At 43.3% G+C, this 19,615-nt stretch overlaps 1 protein-coding gene across 1 annotated transcript in view; it reads right to left on the bottom strand.

The window, feature by feature from the left end:
• Nucleotides 1–19,615, bottom strand: part of SND1 (staphylococcal nuclease and tudor domain containing 1) — a 419,879-nt gene that overhangs the window by 148,920 nt on the left and 251,344 nt on the right. The window contains exon 15 of the mRNA XM_052638359.1: nt 9,184–9,325. Coding sequence (XP_052494319.1) covers nt 9,184–9,325 — 142 coding nt within the window. The remainder of the gene's footprint in view (nt 1–9,183; nt 9,326–19,615) is intronic.

Here is a 19,615-nt window from a genome sequence, read left to right as displayed (position 1 = left end):
CCCCAGGTTCGGGGACCAACCCCCTGGCACTGAGACCAGGCACAGCTCCCCGGGTTCCTTGCAGCCCCTTACGCTGCGGCCAGTGGTCCTATCGCGTCCCTCAAGTGAAAACCCACAGCACCCCTCCAGGGGCACCAGGAGACTGCGCATGGGCTGGCTGCCCACACTGGACACCATGCACTCTAATGCCCCTGTCAGTGCAGCTTACAGAAAGGGCCAGGCATGGGCTCTGGCGAATCCGGCCCATTAGTGTGGGGAAGCCTCAGGAGAACTTTCCGGAAGGAACCCAAGGTGTGCAGAGACCTGGGGCTTGGGGGCAAAGACACTTTTCCATGATGAAGAACTTTTCTGCTTTTTAAAAATCCAGTCATATCTCCGTCTGAAAGGGGGATGTGAGAGGTGGTTCCCATAGCAACCAAGATTAAGTCTTACAGGCACAGTGAGCACTGTTCACCCCAGGGCTGCCCATTACCAGATTTCTAAGCATTTCCCTTTAATTTCAAATTACCACACCATTTACACTCCCTCTCCTGCATCCAAGGTCCTGCCATTTCCTACTCTTAGGCTGGCCAAATAGAGAACGCTCCCTCTCAGGGCGGGAAGAGTGGGGGGCAGCCCAGTCCTGGGCACTGCTGCTGGCCACCATCACTACTATATGGCTGGTGGAAAATGCCAACAGGCTGGGAAGATGGCCGTGAAATATTCACACTGAGATTTATTTTTCTGGGGACACCACAAGAACGGGATTAGAACGAAGGCATCTGGGCACAACCAGAACAGGAGCTGGTGTTGGACAGACTCCAGCAAAGAACAGCCACCAGAGTTCTGTGAGCTTCCCATTCCCTCCCCCTGTGCCTACCAGGTGGAAGGCAGCCGAAATAAGCTTTAACAGATTCAGAAAGAACCTTCCAGTAGGAGGAAAGGAGACGGAATGGAAAAGGAATCCTTGAGGGAAAAGTCACAGGTCTGACCCTTTTGTTCCACTCTACTGGCTCTCATTAGCTCTGCAGGGATAGCCTGATACCTCTGCAGGACATTCTCCCCTTGTTTCATAGACATTGAGACCCCAAGGCAGCAAGAGGAAAAGGTGACATTAAAAGGCAGAATTAAGGGTTACTGAGGAAGTAAGGATTCTTTTCACTTACCTTTGACCTACCCACTCAGAAGCAATCAATGGGCTTATCCAGGATAAACAGATAAAACTCTTGAGAGTCCCTGGGACCGCAAGGAGATCCAACCAGTCCATCCTAAAGGAGATCAGTCCTGGGTGTTCATTAGGAGGACTGATGATAAAGCTGAAACTCCAACACTTTGGCCATCTCATGCGCAGTGTTGACTCATTGGAAAAGACTCTGATGCTGGGAGGGATTGGGGGCAGGAGGAGAAGGGGACGACAGAGGATGAGATGGCTGGATGGCATCACCGACTCGATGGACATGAGTCTGACTGAACTCCGGGAGATGGTGATGGACAGGGAGGCCTGGCGTACTGCCATTCATGGGGTCACAAAGAGTCGGACGCGACTGAGCAACTGAACTGAATCTTTCTGACATGATCACAGAAGAACAAAAATTTTACAAAAGGGTAAGGATTGTCCCTCCTATCCTTATACTTCTTACAAATACATTTCTCTTCATGTATGTGCATCTTGCACCTCGGTAGATACAAATACTTTGCTTGAAGGCTGGAACCTTATCTTACACGTTTCAATATTCCCAGCAAAGTGCCCAGTAGACATAAAAAAATTATTAAATAGCCATGTGACTGAATGACCCACAAGCATGAGGAGGCTCATTCTGGGGATGATTCACAATCTAAAGATGGAAGATAATCAGGCAGTAATCGTAGGCTTGCACTTCCATCCACGTGATCATGGGTGATGGTTTGACTGCAGAGATGGGGAGCTGAGGGCAGAGCTCTGAACGCTCTAAGGCCGAGAAGGAGATTTATACACTCAGACAAAAGCAGAGGGAAAAGTGATGGATGAATCCATTCGTTTCTTTAGGTGACTCTTCCTGATAACTAATATAGGCAAAGTTGTTTTGCCTAAATGAATCGCACACAGATGGCCAAAAAGGTTGAAAAAAGAAAAAAAGTCCCAGATCCTCTTGGACACTCAAATGCCATCTCCCTTGGGAAGTCTTTCCCATTCCTCAATTAATTTTCTTTCCTCTGCACTCTCATGCCACCTATACTCTTCGCAACTCTATTCTGTTTTTCCCTGTTGCAGTTTTTTTCCCATGGCTGTCTCAACTATTAGACTACAAGGCATTCAAGTAGGCAGAAATTATCTCATTAACTTAAGCATCAGCCACAACCTATCAGAGAATGCCTTTCTTTTAGTGGACTTGTAATAAAAATCTTGGCCTCATTAAGAGAGTCTCCCCAAACCTGTTTATTGTGCTAATTCCTACAAGTGACCCTTGAGGACCTTCTGATACCAACATAATTCACAATAATATCTTTAAAAGTGAAGAACTAGAACAGCCCTAGGAAAGTCTCATGCCCAGCTGCCCATTTCCTGCAATGGGACCCAACTGGAAACAAGCAGGCAGAGGAGACAGAACCAAATGGGCAAGTCCCAAGAGAAAGGCTACCCCACTTTACAAATATCCATTAAGTTGCAATTCAATTAAAGTATCTGAAAAGAATTCATAAGTATCAGCAGACCCTGTAATTGCTTAATTAAGGATAGAAGCCTAGCAAACACAACCACAATAACAGCCTGATTCATTAGCACCTCTGTGATAGCAGAATGGGATTTCTCACTTAAACATACACTGGCGTTAACTGTGTAATTTGGTTAGGTGCTGGTAATCAATGGGGATCCACCATTCCTGGGGCCAGGAGATGAGGATGGTATTCCTGTTCACCTTCCCGCTCCTCTCTCATTGAAGTTCTGGCTCTGTTGAAACAGGCAGTTGATATTCCTATTAGGACTGACTGGAGAAGAGACGCTACAGAGAGAAGGAAGTGTGGTGCTTTGTTCAAAGGCACTCAAGGTGGAAGGACACACAGCCGACCCTTTAGCTCATTGGGCACATACATACCATCATTTATCAAACTCCAGACTTCTAGAAGCTCTCCTCCTTACCTTATGACAAGGGAGGCAGTTTCAAGAGGACATTTGTAATCAAAGAGAAAATAAAAAATTTAAAAATGCCAAAGGGCAGGCAAAGAAAAGTCTCATTTTCTAGTCTTATTTCATATGACTAGGTAACTGGTTAATTATAAGTCGCCTGCTGTGATCCATGCGGGAACACCCTGCCAGGTGGCTTGCCGCATTCTAGATGGTTTGTACTGTGAGTTCCACACCAGGAGACCGACATCCACTGCCCACCACACAGCCAAACCTGGACATGCTGCTGCCCTACCATTAAGACCGTGGGAATGTAAATGAGATGGGATCAGTGAGCTAAATATAGGGGTCCCCAACCTCCGGGATCTAATGCCTCATGATTGGAGGTGGAGCTGATGTAGTAATAATAGGAAGAAAATGCACAATAAATGTAATATGCCTTAATCATGTCAAAACCACCTTCCCTCCCCTCTTTCCATGGAAAAATTGTCTTCCAAAAATCTGGTCCCTGATGCCCAAAAGGCTGGGGACTGCTGAGTTACAAGAGTCCAACTATCTGATGATATTAAGACTTCTTAGAATATTTTGCACTGAAATTTCAAATTATTACTCTCTTCTCATTCAGGCATTTGATTTAATGACACTTTGATACCCGCTATGCTTAGCCAACAGGACAACTTCCTGAATTGTGCCCTCAGCATGACCCAGACAGCCCAGAGCTAAGAAAGTAATGCAAAATAAGGCACCGTCATACAAAGGTCACAGCAATAAGACACTCCAGAGCCCAATGGTGCTCTGAAATAAAAATGTGAATCATGGGCCAAGCAATCTGCAAGTATGTGCCTCAGTGTCCCTTTAGACAGGTACTAGGTAAAGGTGACACGCAGGACAAGTGAAAATGAACTAAAAATAAAGACAAGGTAAACTTGTTTCCCTATGGCTCAGTGGATAAAGAATCTGCCTGCAATGTAGGAGACCTGGGCTCAATCCCTGGGTTGGGAAGATCTGGAGAAGGAAATGGCAACCTGCTCCAGTATTCTTGCCTGGGAAATCCCATGGACAGAGGAGCCTGGTGCGCTACAGTCCATGGGGCTACAAGAGCTGGACACGACTGAGTGACTAATCCACCACCACTAGACTGCTTTTGTTCTAAAAGAAGATAGTGTATGAAGTGAAGTGAAGTGAAAGTCGCTCAGTCGTGTCTGACTCTTTAAGACTCTATGGACTATACAGTCCATGGAATTCTCCAGGCCAGAATACTGGAGGGGGTAGCTTTTCCCTTCTTCAGGGGATCTGCCCAACCCAGGGATTGAACCCAGGCCTCGTGCATTGCAGGAGGATTCTTTACCAGCTGAACCACAAGGGAAGCCCAAGAATACTGGAGTGGGTAGCCTATCCCTTCTCCAGCGGATCTTCCCCACCCAGGAATCAAACCAGGGTCTCCTGCATTGCAGGCGGATTTTTTACCAACTGAGCTATCAGGGAACCCATAAGATAGGGTATGAAAGTGAAGTCGCTCAGTCGTGTCCGACTCTTTGCGACCCCATGGACTATAGCCTACCAGGCTCCTCCCTCCATGGGATTCTCCAGGCAAGAGTACTGGAGTGGGTTGCCATTTCCTTCTCCAGGGGATCTTCCCGACCCAGGGATGGAACCCTGGTCTCCTAGCCACCAGGGAAGTCAAACTGGAGCTCACTAAATGCTGCCAGATGAGGAGAAAGGATGCTTTTAATGCCCACAGAATGTTGGCCTTGTTAACATAGGACAAGGACTGCCCATGATTGCCTCGAAGACGGAAATAAGTGCTCCTAGGAGGCGGCCTCCGCAGTGGGCGGGGGACTTTGAGCATTCTCAGTTCTGAGGGGGTAAGGTCACCTGCTCTGCGACAAACCTGAGCCAGGTGCTGGGAGGACTAGAGGGTAAACGCTCTCAGGAGGCGCTGACCTGTTAGCTACAGCTGACTCTGCCTAGCCCCACCTGCTCTCCCATCTGACCAGGCAATCATTCCACATACAGGGGTGCAAGAACCGTGACAGAGGCCAGCTGGCTCAGTCCAAATGCCACTCCCTATCAAGCTGTGGGGCCGTCTGCCCAAAAAAGGCCACATGAAAATGGAAAGTGTTCACCCCACCTCGAAGTCCGGAGGGCTCTCCAAGAGGCTGGGAGTGATGAGACCAGCACATATGGGACTGCTGAACAACTCTCTCGACTTTCCCCTTGAGAATCACAACAATAACATCATTTCCATTAGACACCATTTTTACCGGGTGCAGGGAGCGTTCCACGGAGAGCCACCAAGTTGTGTCATGCGGACCACTGTCCAGGTGAGCAGCTGGAAGGTGTGAGTGTCATGTCTGTTTACATTCACATTCAGCTTTGGGGCTGGTTTCAGACAACCGAGGAGCCCTTCTCTCTAGGATCTCCAGCCATGTTCTCCATCTCATTCATTCTGTTTCCACTAGGTCACTGCCCGATGGATGACTGACTTGCATCCCCTCTGAGTTCCTGCTCCTGAGAATTCAGACCAGAGCTTCTCAAGGTCTTGGTATCCTCTCACTTCATCTTTTTTATGTCCTTGCTAGCCAAGAAGACTTCGTTGAGTTTTACATTCTATAATTGGCACTATGAAGACAATAGGTATACTGAATAGCTTTTCTAAGTATTCATGTCATGTTCTGTTCTGATCCTAACCATTACAGTTTTTATAAAGGTACTCAAGATGCTGACATCCTTAGAATGACCCTTTAGCACTCAATTTTCTGCATTCCTTTTTCCATTCTGTTAGACTGTTATGAAGAGCTGTCTATTTTAAATTCTGTTTCTTCTTACCCACATTTACTCCCCAATTGTCTGTAATCTGCTAGCTGAATCAACCGTGATTTAAAAAAAACAATCTGTGACTTAGTAATCGATCAGTAGTATAAAATAATTCCAAAGTTTTTACCTACTCGATCTTTTAAGGTAGAACCCAACACTTAGCTTCCAGAAGACTGCTCTCTCAGGATTCTCCATCTAATCCTCTGGACACTGACTATCTGTTCCAAGAACCTATTCTTGGTGTTGTCCGTGCTGGTGGACATCAAACTCTGCCCAATAACTCAAGCCCTGGGCCACTTTACTTTCTCTCCTGTATTCAATGTCACCCCCCATCCTTGACCCCAAAATCCAAGTCATTCCCTGAATGAGGAAGTCTTCCATTCCTTCCTTCCATTCCTCAAGAGTTAAAAGCTCTTCTAACCTTTCCTCTCCTCTATCACCAGATTTGGGGCCTCTGTCCCTCTTGCTTCTTAATCACTCTCCCAGCCTCCAGCCTCATGTATTCTAACGTATCTACCAAGAAAAACTGTCTTAACACCACGTGTGAGCATGTCATGCCCCTAATACCTTAAACAACTCTGAGGGTCCACAGCATGTTCCATGGAAGACTAGCTTCCTTCTGTATTTCCAGCCTCACTCTACTCTTCACTCTACACTCTAACAAAGGATTCGTGGTTCCCTGGACACATCAGAATATATTGTACCTCTACATCTTTGTATCTGCTGGTACCTCTACCTAGAATATTCCTTCTCCTCCCCTCTTCATCCTGTCCTTACAACACTGCAAACTCCTATCTCCTTTCGAACACAGCCCAGATACACAATCCCTGACCTCCACCCAACCAACCATTCCCTCCTCTATGCTAGCTACTTCTGTGTCTTATAAATAATTCTATTTTCTTGCCTACCACCAAAAACTACAGTTTGTTCACATGCCTGTCTTTCCTCTAGAGTGTCTCAAGACCTAGGCCTATGTCTTTCCAGGATGCAGAGTTCCTTGCTCCAAACTCAAAGAGGAAAGCCAGTAGCTCTTCTGTCAGTGAGCATTCTGCTAAGTCAGGAAGCAGCTGGGGCAGCTCCTTCTCTTGGCTTATTTGAATTAATGTGGTAGTCAGAGTCTCCTAGATACATACAGTGCACAACTGTGTCATTCCACACGGAGTTAAGAAAAGCTCTGGTTATGAATTCACTAAGTCTTTGTGAGGAGGGCAGGAAGGAAACATTTATTGATGATCTACTTTATGGCAGCATGCTCTGAACGTTTACACATCTCATTAAATCCTCGCAAAATCCTAAAAGGCAAGAAATGCTCTCCAGTTAGCCAATGTGTAAACCAAGGCTTGAAGAGAGTAAGAAAAACAATAACAACAAACTTCGCTGAAGTCCCCTGCTCATACACAGCAGAGCCACCGTTCAAACCGAGGCCTCCCTGCCTCCTCTCTCTCACGACTCTTCAATGTTCTGTATCCCTGCCAGGATTCTAAACAAATCAGAAGATGCATAACACAACTGCATAGAGGATGGCAGGAGAAAAATGCAGAAGCTTATATTTTTATCAGGTATTAGCTTCTGTAATCTATCTTTCACTATATAAGGTAACTCAAGCAATGCCTTTTGAATTGCTAAGGCTTAGAAGAATGCCAAGTACACAGGAGAACCGGCAGACGCCAAGGCAAGTGATCAGGCTGCCTGTGTCTCAGCAAAGTACGACCAGAAGGTTCTGCACGAATACTCCAGCCAAGACAGGTCTAAAGCCCTGGGCTGGCTCCATTCAGGTGGTTTTAGGTTGGGAAGCCAGAACCTCAATGTTTTCTTTCCCCTATAGATCTGTGGCCAAGTTTCCGGGAAAGAATAATGCTGTTTCTCTTTCACACCTCTGGGATCAAGCTCAACGCTGCCAAAAGGATGCTTTTGTTTTGCAGACAGTGAGCAAAGAATGAGCTGAATATTATACCTCAAACCCTGTAACAACAAGAATTTACTGCTAAGAAACTCCTCCATTACGAGAACATTAATAGCTGTCCTGCCCCTCCGTTCACTTACAGCACACATGTGCAGACACGAAAGCACAGGCCTCTGGGGAGGTGTGGCTTTGTTGCAGCCTTCCTTTCTAGAGCTGCCCCTGAGCTGTGTATTATACATCCACTGGGCCCTTCAGAAGGCCTGTAGAGCCAGGCGGCAATCAGTAATGTTGCAGGAGACTCAAGGAGCCACGAGGGCCAAGCGGCAGCCGTGTGCCTCATGGCCACGTACTCAGGGAGTCACTGATCACACCTAATGATCCATTTAGCTGGGGTCTGTAGGAGACCCTTACTGGCGAAGACACTATCAGTGCCTTCAATAAAAGGGAGGCTGAGGCAATGTGGCAGAGAATGGCAAATTCTACTCAGGAATTCGACAGAAGTAGGGCTGAAGCAACAGGACAGCCCTAGAGAAGGCAGCATGCGGCAGGTAAACACAACGGGATGTGTCCTTTGGGAATGAGCAAAAGCTTGTGTGCACAGGTGCGGGGTGACCCTCTCCCTCAAAGACCATAGCCTCTGCAAAGTACTGATGGAAATAATTTTCTTGCCTGCCAGCAGGGAAATAATGAAGCCATCTGCTCCTTGAATGCATACATGTAAACTACTCATAGAGCATGGTTCACACATAGACTTGCTGGCTTGTGAAGTATTATTAGAAAAGATAGGTAAGGAAGATGGACATTTGGTCAGCAAAGAAAAGGAGGAAGGCTTGGGACTTTCCTGACAGTCCAGTGGTTAAGACTGCCTTCCAAAGCAGGGGCTGCAGGTTCGATCCCTGGTCAGAGAGCTAAGATCCCACATTGTGCCTCCTGGCTAAACAAACAAAACAACAAAACGTAAAATGGAACTAATATTGTAACGAATTCAATAAAGACTTTAAAAATGGTTCACAAACACAGCAGGGCGGTCTAGCCCAAATGGCAGACGCTAGCCATGAACACTCACTCCGTGGTCAACACTGTCTTAGGCCTGGAATTCCCTTCACTCAGGATGTGAGTACATATGTGTCTCATACGCTGTCCTACGTGCCCAAATCCTGCGGCTGGCAGGAATGAGAAGCAGGATGGAACCAGTGCTGGGTCTACAGTAACAGCAGGATCAAACTAGGAGCTCTGTGTTCATGTCTCCATCAGAGACTGAAGCACCCACATGGGCTCCAAGTCCTGTGGAAAACCCAGTGGGAAGGAGGGCATGTGACCTCCAGGGATGACTTCTGAGTTCCAAGAAGAATTTTCAGAACACCACATAACACAGGAGACTTACCCGCAAGCAAGAAGGTGATAAGGCAAGTTTCCTTTGGCAAATACAGCTTGAGACGAGAACCACTGAACACATACTCCACCACAGCTTCAGAACGACCTGCCCGCTGAAGGAAGGGCAGAAACTGCTTTGCTTTTTGGGTGTCCTGGGGGAGAAAAGAAGAACCATCAGAAAAATAATGGAATCAAGGTAAATGTTTCTTTCTCTCTGGTCTGGGGCAAAAAGTCTGGCAGACCACAGGACGCTCGGCAAATAACCTTAGAATATCAGACATTTTTGAAACCATGACAAAAACAAGAAACCCATGTGACATTCACAGGAGACACACAGTTAATCAAAAGCTTCTAGAGCATTCTCATTGACTCTCTTCTCTCCTCTGTTCAATTACTAAAGCGTTCACTGGATATAAAAGACTTCCCTAGTGGCTCAGTGGATAAGAATCTGCCTGACAATGCAGGGGACAGGAGTTCCATCCCTGGTTCAGGGAGATTCCACGTGCTGCAGAGTAACTGAGCTCAAGAGCCACAACTACTGAGCCTAAGTGCCGCAACCGCTGAAGCCCGTGTGCCTGGGGCCTGTGCTCTGCAGTTAGAGAGGCCAGCACAATGGGGAGCCGGCACCTGGCCACGAGGAGCGGCCCACGCTCACTGCAACCACAGAAAGCCCGCTCGCAGCAGCAAAGACCTGGTGTGGCCACAAATAAACACACAATTTTAAAGAAATTAGGATGGTGGCTTGAAATGAGAATTTCACTCTTCTAGGACAGGAAGAGCTCTTCTTCCTCCTACAGAAAACTAAAGGAAAAGACCAACACCTACCATCTTCAAAGTTTAACCTAACCTTTAATGTTCAATTAAAAAAAAAAAGAAAAATAACATCCAGGTTCCTGACAGAGCCCCTAAATCCGTTTTCTAGGAAACCCAAAACAGCTCATTGTCAGTCTTTAATAGGCTGTGTTTTCCTAACAAGGAAGAGAGTGCAGCCTTTGCGGGGTCGGTGGGGAGGACTCAATACTTCAAGCCCTGCTCTCTGTCTTTCCAGGGATGAGGAGGGATGGGGGCATGCAGCTCCTGTTCCCAGCCCAGGAAACCTGCAACAGCAGGATGTGATCCACAGGGACCAGAAAACACCATATCATGTCAGTACCAATAATTACAGAAATGATAAAAGCATGTGAAACTTTATAGGGGTTTAAGAAAAACTTTTCCCATGCATCAACCCAAAGTGTAAGTATCTACCCTCAGGAGTACCAACTCATGGACCTTCTGAACCTCAGAGCTCTCAGCTTCAGAGGAGCTGAGAGCCATCAAATCCTTTCAGTCTCTCCAGCTAATTAAACAGATGACAGAGTAAGCAAGCATCAGGTATCATGTGGCATTGCTGGGGGAATAGTCACTGGATGAATTTCAGAGGTTTGCAGTGTGGCCAGCAGAGCCCCAAGCTCCCTCAGAGGACAGCGAGTTTTGCACACTTGCCCAACTCGGACGACAGAAGCCATCTGCACTCGCCAAGCTCTTCCTTCCTAACTCTGCTCCTAGCAACAGAGCTATTGTACCTAAATTAATGCACATTAGATAATGAAAATTTAACAAGCCATCAAGTATTTGAGAGTCTTCACAGCAGCCAAAGGGGCTCCTCTCATTCAGAAGCCATGAGGTAGGCTGGGATGAAAGCAATATTTATAGTAATGAGAGTCATCCTTCTCTTTAAACAGATTCTTGGAGAAAAGGAGAGCCAGTCATCTATTCTCAGTGTTTTTCTAAGGGCGCATTGGTAAAAAGGTAAGGTAACAATGAGCTTTAGTGGGTTGGGAACTTCCCCAATGAACACTTAAACAACACACACTCTTCTATCTATATACAGTGGGAAGATGCTTTTCTGGCGCTTGGCTGAGGTCCAGAACAGTCAAGCAAGACAAATGCTCCACGGGAAGGAAGGTACCACCTGATTAAAACCCTTATGCATGCTAGTCTAAATCTGCGACGTTACTTCTGGGCTGAGCCAATAAGTCAACAACAATTATCAAATTGATTATCACAAATCATGAGGCAACTTAAGGTCTCTAAAGAGAAGGCCTTTCCCTGGAGACCACAGTAATCTACATTTTTCAAAAACAGACATTTGCTCATCACCATCTCTAAGATGTATTTATCTGGGAAAAAGATGCTTACGGGAATAAAACTGCACACAGACACGTACACCTCTAACGTTAATACTAAAAAAGTAAGTGGCAGCAAACTCCTATTTTGCTAACGATTACCTAGTTTATCAAGGGATACTTACTCAGACAGAGAATCAGAGAGAAATGAAGGGGTCCTATTGTTAGCCATGTAAGACAGATACAGACAGATGGACCGATAAAAATAAAACAATGGATGTTCCTCACTCCTCCTAAGTCTCAACCTACAATTTAATCCTATTCCAGAAATACATGGGAGGAGAGCAAAGGGAATGTGACATGCCATCAATTATGACGATGAGAAGTAAAAGCCAATTGTGACAATGGAAGCCATGAAAGCAAGTTTTAAAAACCCATGAGCACTGGCCATGTCTCTTCCCAGAGGCAGAACCGTGAGACAGAATGCAGACCTCCTCGTCCTCCTGAGCAGGCGATATGCCCATGGACCATCCATTAAAGGAAAAGATGGAAATCTTGCCCAAGGTGGTAGAGTTTTTGAAATAAAAAATTCTTATAAAGTCAATTAAATTGAATGCAATCACCAGAAGATGTCATCAGTTTTTCGAAACTCACGTCACAGGCAGACAATGGTATCTGTCTTTCCTAGTCATCAAGCTCTTCCTTTGCTTGGCAAGTTTCTTTTCAATACAAAAATTCTCAAAACCTTTAGCATTTGTTTCAGTGGCTCAAATGAAAAGGTTGGAAAGACAGACTGACAAGTTCCCTCAAGTGATACAGTTATAAGTCATTCTCTGTGAATTTAGCTATGAAATTTTCCTTTTAACATTTTAGGATTTTTGCTTATCTTACTAGAAAATGGACTAAATGTTATGGCTAAACGATTGCCTTCTTAAGAGCCTGTGAAAGTACAGCAATGTGCTAGGCTCCAATACTCATTTCTAAAGGCTTCAGCAATAGGTAAATAAGAGAAAACATGATTAGAGCCCAGTTTAGGCCCTAATGAAAAGCTGAAGATGGCAGGTGGATCTCAAGGGCAGCCAAATGATAAAGTTGAAAGGATGTCATTGACATGACATTTAAAATTCTCTTCCAATAATTCAAAGCAGGACCTTCTAAGACTTGGTGAAATGACAGATTTCCTTATAACTCCAAACATATTTTTTTAAAATAAAGATTAATGACCTCAAATTTAAAGAAATAACAACATGGAGACTTAAGGCACAGGTGAGACTCTTAAATATCAAATATTTCTGTTTAGGAACACTGTTACAAAGATCCTCATCCTCAAGTTTTCTGTGGAGTAAACCAACCTCAGGCTGGTTTACCTGAGGTCTGGGAATATATTTGCTGCAGCTATCACAGTTGAGTTAAACAGTCTCAAGGCTTTGAGAATGCATATGGATATATTAGCTATAGTTTTCTGTACTTATATTCCCTTCCACCAGTGTAAATAATCAAGAAGCAACAGTAGTTCTGAACAGATAAGTCTTCTTTGTTGCAGTGGTAATTTTCACATTACCTGTGCTCCAAAACAAACCAAACATTAAGTATTTTTCTGTCCTCCTAGAAAAGCTAATTTAAGGTTGCATTAGCTACATTTAACCTGCTACTGTGGATGGCATCTCTTTAAGGAATGTTTCTGCTTCCTCAATGCACCTTGAAATTGAGAAAGTAATGATGCAACAAATGTGCCTGGGGTGACTTCATTTCAAAGGATGTTAATATCTATACCTCAAATTTATAGGAGTGAGGTTTTGAAGGACCTGAAGAAAGGCAGGATGATCCTCAGGAGTGGGAAAGGTTATAAACACACCTGAAGCACACACTCCTACTCTGCCCTCACTTCCGATGGTCAGTCTAAACCTCTTGTAAACGTGGGTGCATGTGCCAATGCCTATAAAAGATCCCCTTCATCACTGAGACTGTAACTTACCTCTAACAAAGTACTTTGCTGTGTAAGCAAACACATGTTTGAAATTATTGAGTATAATGAATTACCAAGTTTGGGAGAGTGGGTAAGTTGTGGAGGGGGATGGGGTGGGGAAGAGAACAAGGAAAGGAGAACCCTTACATGGCAGTCACAGGGCAGAGAGTCACAAGAACACTACACACATAGGTAGGTCCCCAGTATCCTCAAAGAACAGAACTAAACACAAATCAACCTCTCTAAATTCTAGAACATGGACTTTGGTGGTCAGTTTACACTGGTTGCCAGCAAAGTGAAATCTATGATTTTTCCACTGAAAATAGCTATAGAGTAGGCCTTAACATGGGCCTCTCCGGTGGCTCAGTGGTAAAGAATCCGTCTGCCAATGCAGGAGACACAAGTTTGATACCGAGGGTAGGAAGATACTCTAGGGAAGGACTCCAGTACTCTTGCCTGGAGGATTCCATGGACAGAGGAGTCTGGTGGGCTACAGTCCACGGGGTCACAAAGCGTCGGAAACGACTGAGCGACTGAACAACAAGGCATAACATAGCTGGGACTGGTGAGAGGCAGACAGCACAGCACAGGGAAATGGGAGTGAGCAAACCTATTAGTTAACAATTAACCACTCAGGATTATCATGTGCAAGTCTCAGATGGGAACTGTTAATAATGAAACTCACTAATTAGTTCTCATCATCACAATCACTCTTTGATTAACATCATAGGAAAAAGAACTAAAAACAAATACATGCAGAGCTTATAATAGTACCATGGGGGTATTCAACTCCACAAGCCCTTGGGAAACTGAACTCAAACATGATGAAGCCTCCTGCAGGTACAACTGCATCCTGAACTGCCCGCTCCAGCAAACCAGGGGGGTTCCCCCTCCAAAAGAGCTGACAATCCTGTCTCTGCAGGGCTAACCTGAGGCTAAAGGACTCAGAACACAAAGCTGTTTGGGTCCTTAATATTGAAGCAGCAAAGGATCTGGGTACAAGTGGACAGATACAGAGAGAAAAAAAGAGAACATGGAAGTCAGTTCTAAGGTTACTGAAGCAAATATACACCCTCGTTTTAAGCTGTACTGTGCTAACTTCTCATCGTAGGAATCTCTGTGGTCAGGGCACTCCAGCCCAGAAGAATCACCTCCGCAATCACACAGCAGGCAGAGCATAACCACATTCCTGACCAGAGAGGCAAAAAGGAACTCCATCACTCCACACTCCCTCCTTCCCAACGCACAGGCTCCAGGGCCCCATATGATCTTTCAATTCACAGAAGGAATTTATGATTCCCTTCAAGAACCAGCTGTCTAGCGAGACAATCTCCTGACATCAGTAGCACCCTGGGAGGGGACATCTGGGAATGCCCCCAGCTCCAGCGACCACAAAGTTCCCCTTCCCTGGCTGGTCTGCCATGCTTCATGGTGAAGCGGCTGTAAAGGGCGCTGGTGGAAGGTATAAACAGCAGTGAGGTGCAAGTTTACCAGGAATGAAGTGAACACAGGAGAGAACTCTAGAAACAAAACCACTCTGACTGGAAAAACAATCTAAGAAACTACGTACACTGCCAAAAAAAAAAAAGGTGTTGCAGCTGGGCCATCAATAATCTCTGATTAAGTGTTGTCTGTGGTTTACAGTTTCTCACAGTGTTTAGTTAGCTGGCACAGCGCCTCACTTGGGCCTTCAAAGTGTTGGAACGTAGGATAAACCATGTTTCAGGCTCTGGGCTCCATTCCTGGGAGGAATGAATCAAGAGGACATTTGCAGGAGCACTAAGTTGGACGAAAGCCCTAAACTTGAGAGGCTGCATTCTATCGGTAGCACACTCAGAGAACATGACCTTCGGTTTCCTTCCTTGCTTCAACTTCTTCACCAATTAGTAAGAGAGGGCAGCCTAAAAATCAGAGACCAAACGGCAGAAGGAGTCTGTCGGGTGCACTTACCATGCTGGAAGAAGGACACCTCCTTTGTACCCCCACCAAGGTCCTCCCTGGTGGTTCAGACAGTAAAGCGTCAGCCTACAATGTGGGAGACCTGGGTTCCATCCCTGGGTTGGAAATATCCTCTGGAGAAGGAAATGGCAACCCACTCCAGTACTCTTGCCTGGAAAATCCCATGGATGGAGGAGCCTGCTAGGTTACAGTCCATGGGATTGCAAAGAGTCGGATATGACTGAGCGACTAACCTTTCTTTCTTTTCTTTGTATCCCCAACATGGAGGGGAAATTTTCTCTACCACCAGACGTGAAACACTGAGGATATGTCTGCCCTCTACAGCCCTGCAAAAAACAGGAGTCTGGATATTTTTATTGGGTTGGTTTTGCCCACCATCTGTTTCTGTTCCATGAAGTACAACACTGAGAAAAGAAAGCGAGACTTGGCAAATGCTAAGAAGAAAAGATACAATCGTGTTTAGGATGAAAACATGCAGAGCAGCATTACAACAATCATAGCAGCCCAATTAAAAGAAAGTCAAATCCTATTCCAGCAAGAGATTAGAGGACTCATAGAATATGGTCAGAATTTCATTTGTCATCACCCCAAGCCAAAATCTCCCTCAACAGGGGACTGGATAAGCAAATTGTGGTCCACTCACACAATAGAATACTACTCTGCAATAAAAAGAAGGTAACATGGATGAATCTCAAACACATGATTCCATTTCTATGACATTCTTGCAAAGGTTAAACTGTAAAGACACATCACAGATCACTGGTGGCCATGGACCAGAGGAAGGACTGGGAACTGACTCCAAAGAGGATGGAAGAATTGTGTGTGGGGGAGGTGGGACATGATGAAAGCCTCTTATCTTGACCGTGGCAATAGTTACATGTATACATGTTTATCAAAAGTCCATTTACACCTAAATTAAACACACACACACACACACACAGGGAACTCTACTTAATGTTCTGTGGTGACCTAAATGGGAAGGAAATCTAAGAATGAGGGGACTTATATATACATATAACTGATTCACCTTGCTATATAGCAGAAACTAACACGACATTGTAAAGTTACTATGCTCAAATAAAAATAAAACACCAACAATAAAAAAAGGAAAAAATGTTTTGGGTAGGTAGACTAAGCAAGATTTTCATTTTTAACTCGAGAAAATTTTCTTAATCAACTAGTTTATATGTATTTCACAGTGAATAGCAAGCTCAAAATTCAGTACTCAGTAATTATATTTTAGGTAAACCACTTTAGCTAGTCAATGCTTTGAAGTACTTTTAAAAATTTAAACTGAAAATAGTTTGAATGAGAAAGCAAAAGGTTAGACGACCATAGAAAAAAACTTATGTTTCCCCAAAGCACCCTAAGAAGTATCAGTTCTCAAGCAATGGCTAAGAGTAAGCATGATGCCATCCTCAATTGGGTATACAGAGGAAATGTTCTACTCAAGCAATGAAAAGAGTACTACTAAGTGCATACGTCTATTGACATTTCTTTTCTACCTTGAAATAAAGTCATTCTGTGATCTGGCTTAATGTGCATAAAATAATACCCAATTCCCAATCAAATGAACATTCTATATAGGCTCAGAGATAATTCTTTTACTGAAATGACTTTCAGTTTCCCAAATTTAACTGGCTGAAATTATGCTGTAAGAACCATTCAGGTTAATCTTTAGAAATGAAGTCACAGCCTTTGAGAGGAAAAACCTGCATTTGATCACCAACAGGAAATACAATGCCCTTGGTTATTCTTTAAGACCAGAAAAAAAAAAAAAAAAAAAAATCTGCTCCTAAGTTTGGTGCATAGAAAGTGCAGTTGATGGCATCTCTATGCCTCAGACAAAAAGAGTAGAGAGAAGCCTACACCTACGTAGGGTACGGCATCAACCAGAAGCCTGCTCTCTTCCTATTTCAATTCTCTTTCTCTAGCACGGACAACCAAGGCAGTGACAAGCCACATCTCTGCTCCGGTCTGCCAGTCCACAACTGTCTCAGAGTTAGGGCTCATAATTTGTAGTTTTCCAAATAAACTCCATGTTCTTCCCAGCCACTACTTCACCCAAACTACCCCATCCCCATTTCTACAGATTCTAGCTCTCCAACAGATGACTATTACAATCCTTGGTTAAAGAATTCAGTGTTTCTAAAATCATGACTTTTAAAATTCCAGCTCTCCCTGGAGTGATGCCGTCCTCCTACTGACCTCTGCATGAACGGTGGCCCGTGGCGCCTGATACACAGCAGATGTCCTGGGCTGACCTTGGAAATTCCCTTCACATCCTTTCCTAGGCTGTACTTCCGGAATCCATGTCTTCCTCTTTAAAAATCTTCCTCCTGACAACCTTTTCCTTTAAAAAAGAAATCCTATTCTTCTTTTATGGAGCAAATGTTTTATCTTAGGTCAGGTAAGTAAATATAGGATTGCTTTTGTAGATTTTATTTGGGTAAAAGACTATCCATGAGAACTTTGAACAACAGATAAATTCTTTTCATAATCCATGAGCACAGCAATATACTATGTTTCTGACACCACTGAGTGCTTTAGTTATGATATGAAGAAAGTATTTTATTATGAAACAATTATATTTGCTCAAGAATATGGACACCAAAGATAGTGGTTCAAAATTACCAATTTATAACAAAAAAATGTTTAAAGGGGAAAGCATATCTTCCCATTATTTTCAGGCTAATTATTTCTCAAAAAACATGTAATTTAGAAATTGTAGAAAAACCAAATTATAGAAAAACCAATTTATATCAAATAGATGATTACAGTGATAATAGTTTAAAGGTAGTATTCCTATTTTAAATTGTTAAAGATAAACACAAGCAATGGGGATATGAGAAAAGGGCCATTTAGATTTTTAACAATGCTGCTGTTACTTTTCTAAGAAAAAAAAGAATTACAAGTTATAGGAATACTACAATAACCATCTTGTACATTTCCAGAAAAAGGACATGAGAATGGTCTAAAAACATAGCTTACACATGATATGTGACCATGTGAGTATGGAACAAAGCACATCAACCAGTGTCTGTAACTGAATTATCAATTACGAGGCTATGATTAAAAAGTAACACACAGGTCTGAACACAATTTAAAAGAAAAATGTAGATCAATTTGTATCACTTCTGAAGTCTCTATATGCAAGAGGTGAGAATTTATTACAGAACCACAAAATGGCTTGAAAGATATAATTAACATAATACGTGCAGAGTAAGGAATTTAAAAGACGGTCTTATGAAGCACAAGTTTTCATTTCATTTCATTTCAAATCAAGAACTCAGAGGCAAGGAAATTGACGCCATGCTAAACTCAGCCTCACCTGAGACAAGAACACAACTTCAGAAAAGGATGGAGGAGGGGAAAGAAAAGAAAAAAATCAAGCAACCTAGGACATAAAAAATGAAGATAAATGTTAAATAAAGGTTAGATGATTAAAATAATCTCACCCCCTAGAAGTACAGGGTTGGCCAAAAGGTTCAGGTTTTTTCCTAATGATCTTTTTGGCCAACCCATTACCTGGAACATTCATTTTTGCTTGCAGACATATCAATTTAGGTTCAACAAATTTAAGTAAAAAGCATTGTGGAGGAGTTAATATTTACATTTTTGAAGCATTAATGAAATTACTATAAAATTTGGAAGGTTAAATTCAAGTTTTTGAAACAGAGAAAAAGGACATACATTACGGTAGAAATTATTAAGACATAAAATGGTCAGTGTATAAGAATGCATTAAACTAAAACTTAATCATTTTACTCAATAAAGACTTATAGGTAAATAATGATACTGCTAAATCACTCATGCTAACCTTTGGTCTAAGTTTCTATTTTGTTTTAAGCAGAACTGCTCTAAGAAAATAACTACAGACTATGATTTAGCTAAAGAAACCAATGACTTTTTTTGTGAAAGGAAAAAATAATCCAAATAAACTAAGTATCCAACAACACGTAAGACAATACTAGGTAGATAGTGAAAGTGAGGTAAAAGAGGAATATTCATGTGAAAAATAATTAAGTAGAAAAAGGCATGAAGCACCCATTATGTGTCACTGTTCCAGGCACTGACTCCACAGTTAAGAAATAAAACAGTGGAAGTCTCAGTTCTGAAAAAACCTTCCATCACTTACAAAAGGGAGGGGGGCACAGGAGAGAAAGTGAAGAAAGAAAACAACCCCGCATTTTGATGAACAGATGTATTCTTACTGAAAATTTTCTGATAGTACTAGTAGAGATTATTTTCTTTCCTTGGCTTATTTATATTCGAGGCACTTAAAAACAAAAATTTTGACAGAAAACTTGTGTTAAGAAATATAAAAGTTTTTGTTTTTAAAAGAAGAAAATATATTAACATTCAGGGGCTGATTTGATTTTGCCCAGATAAACTTGCAAATTATTCAGGTC

The sequence above is a fragment of the Budorcas taxicolor genome, chromosome 4, assembly GCF_023091745.1.
Source record: "Budorcas taxicolor isolate Tak-1 chromosome 4, Takin1.1, whole genome shotgun sequence".
In the NCBI taxonomy this organism is placed as follows: Eukaryota; Metazoa; Chordata; class Mammalia; order Artiodactyla; family Bovidae; genus Budorcas; species Budorcas taxicolor.
This window is presented reverse-complemented; position numbering and strand designations above follow the sequence as displayed.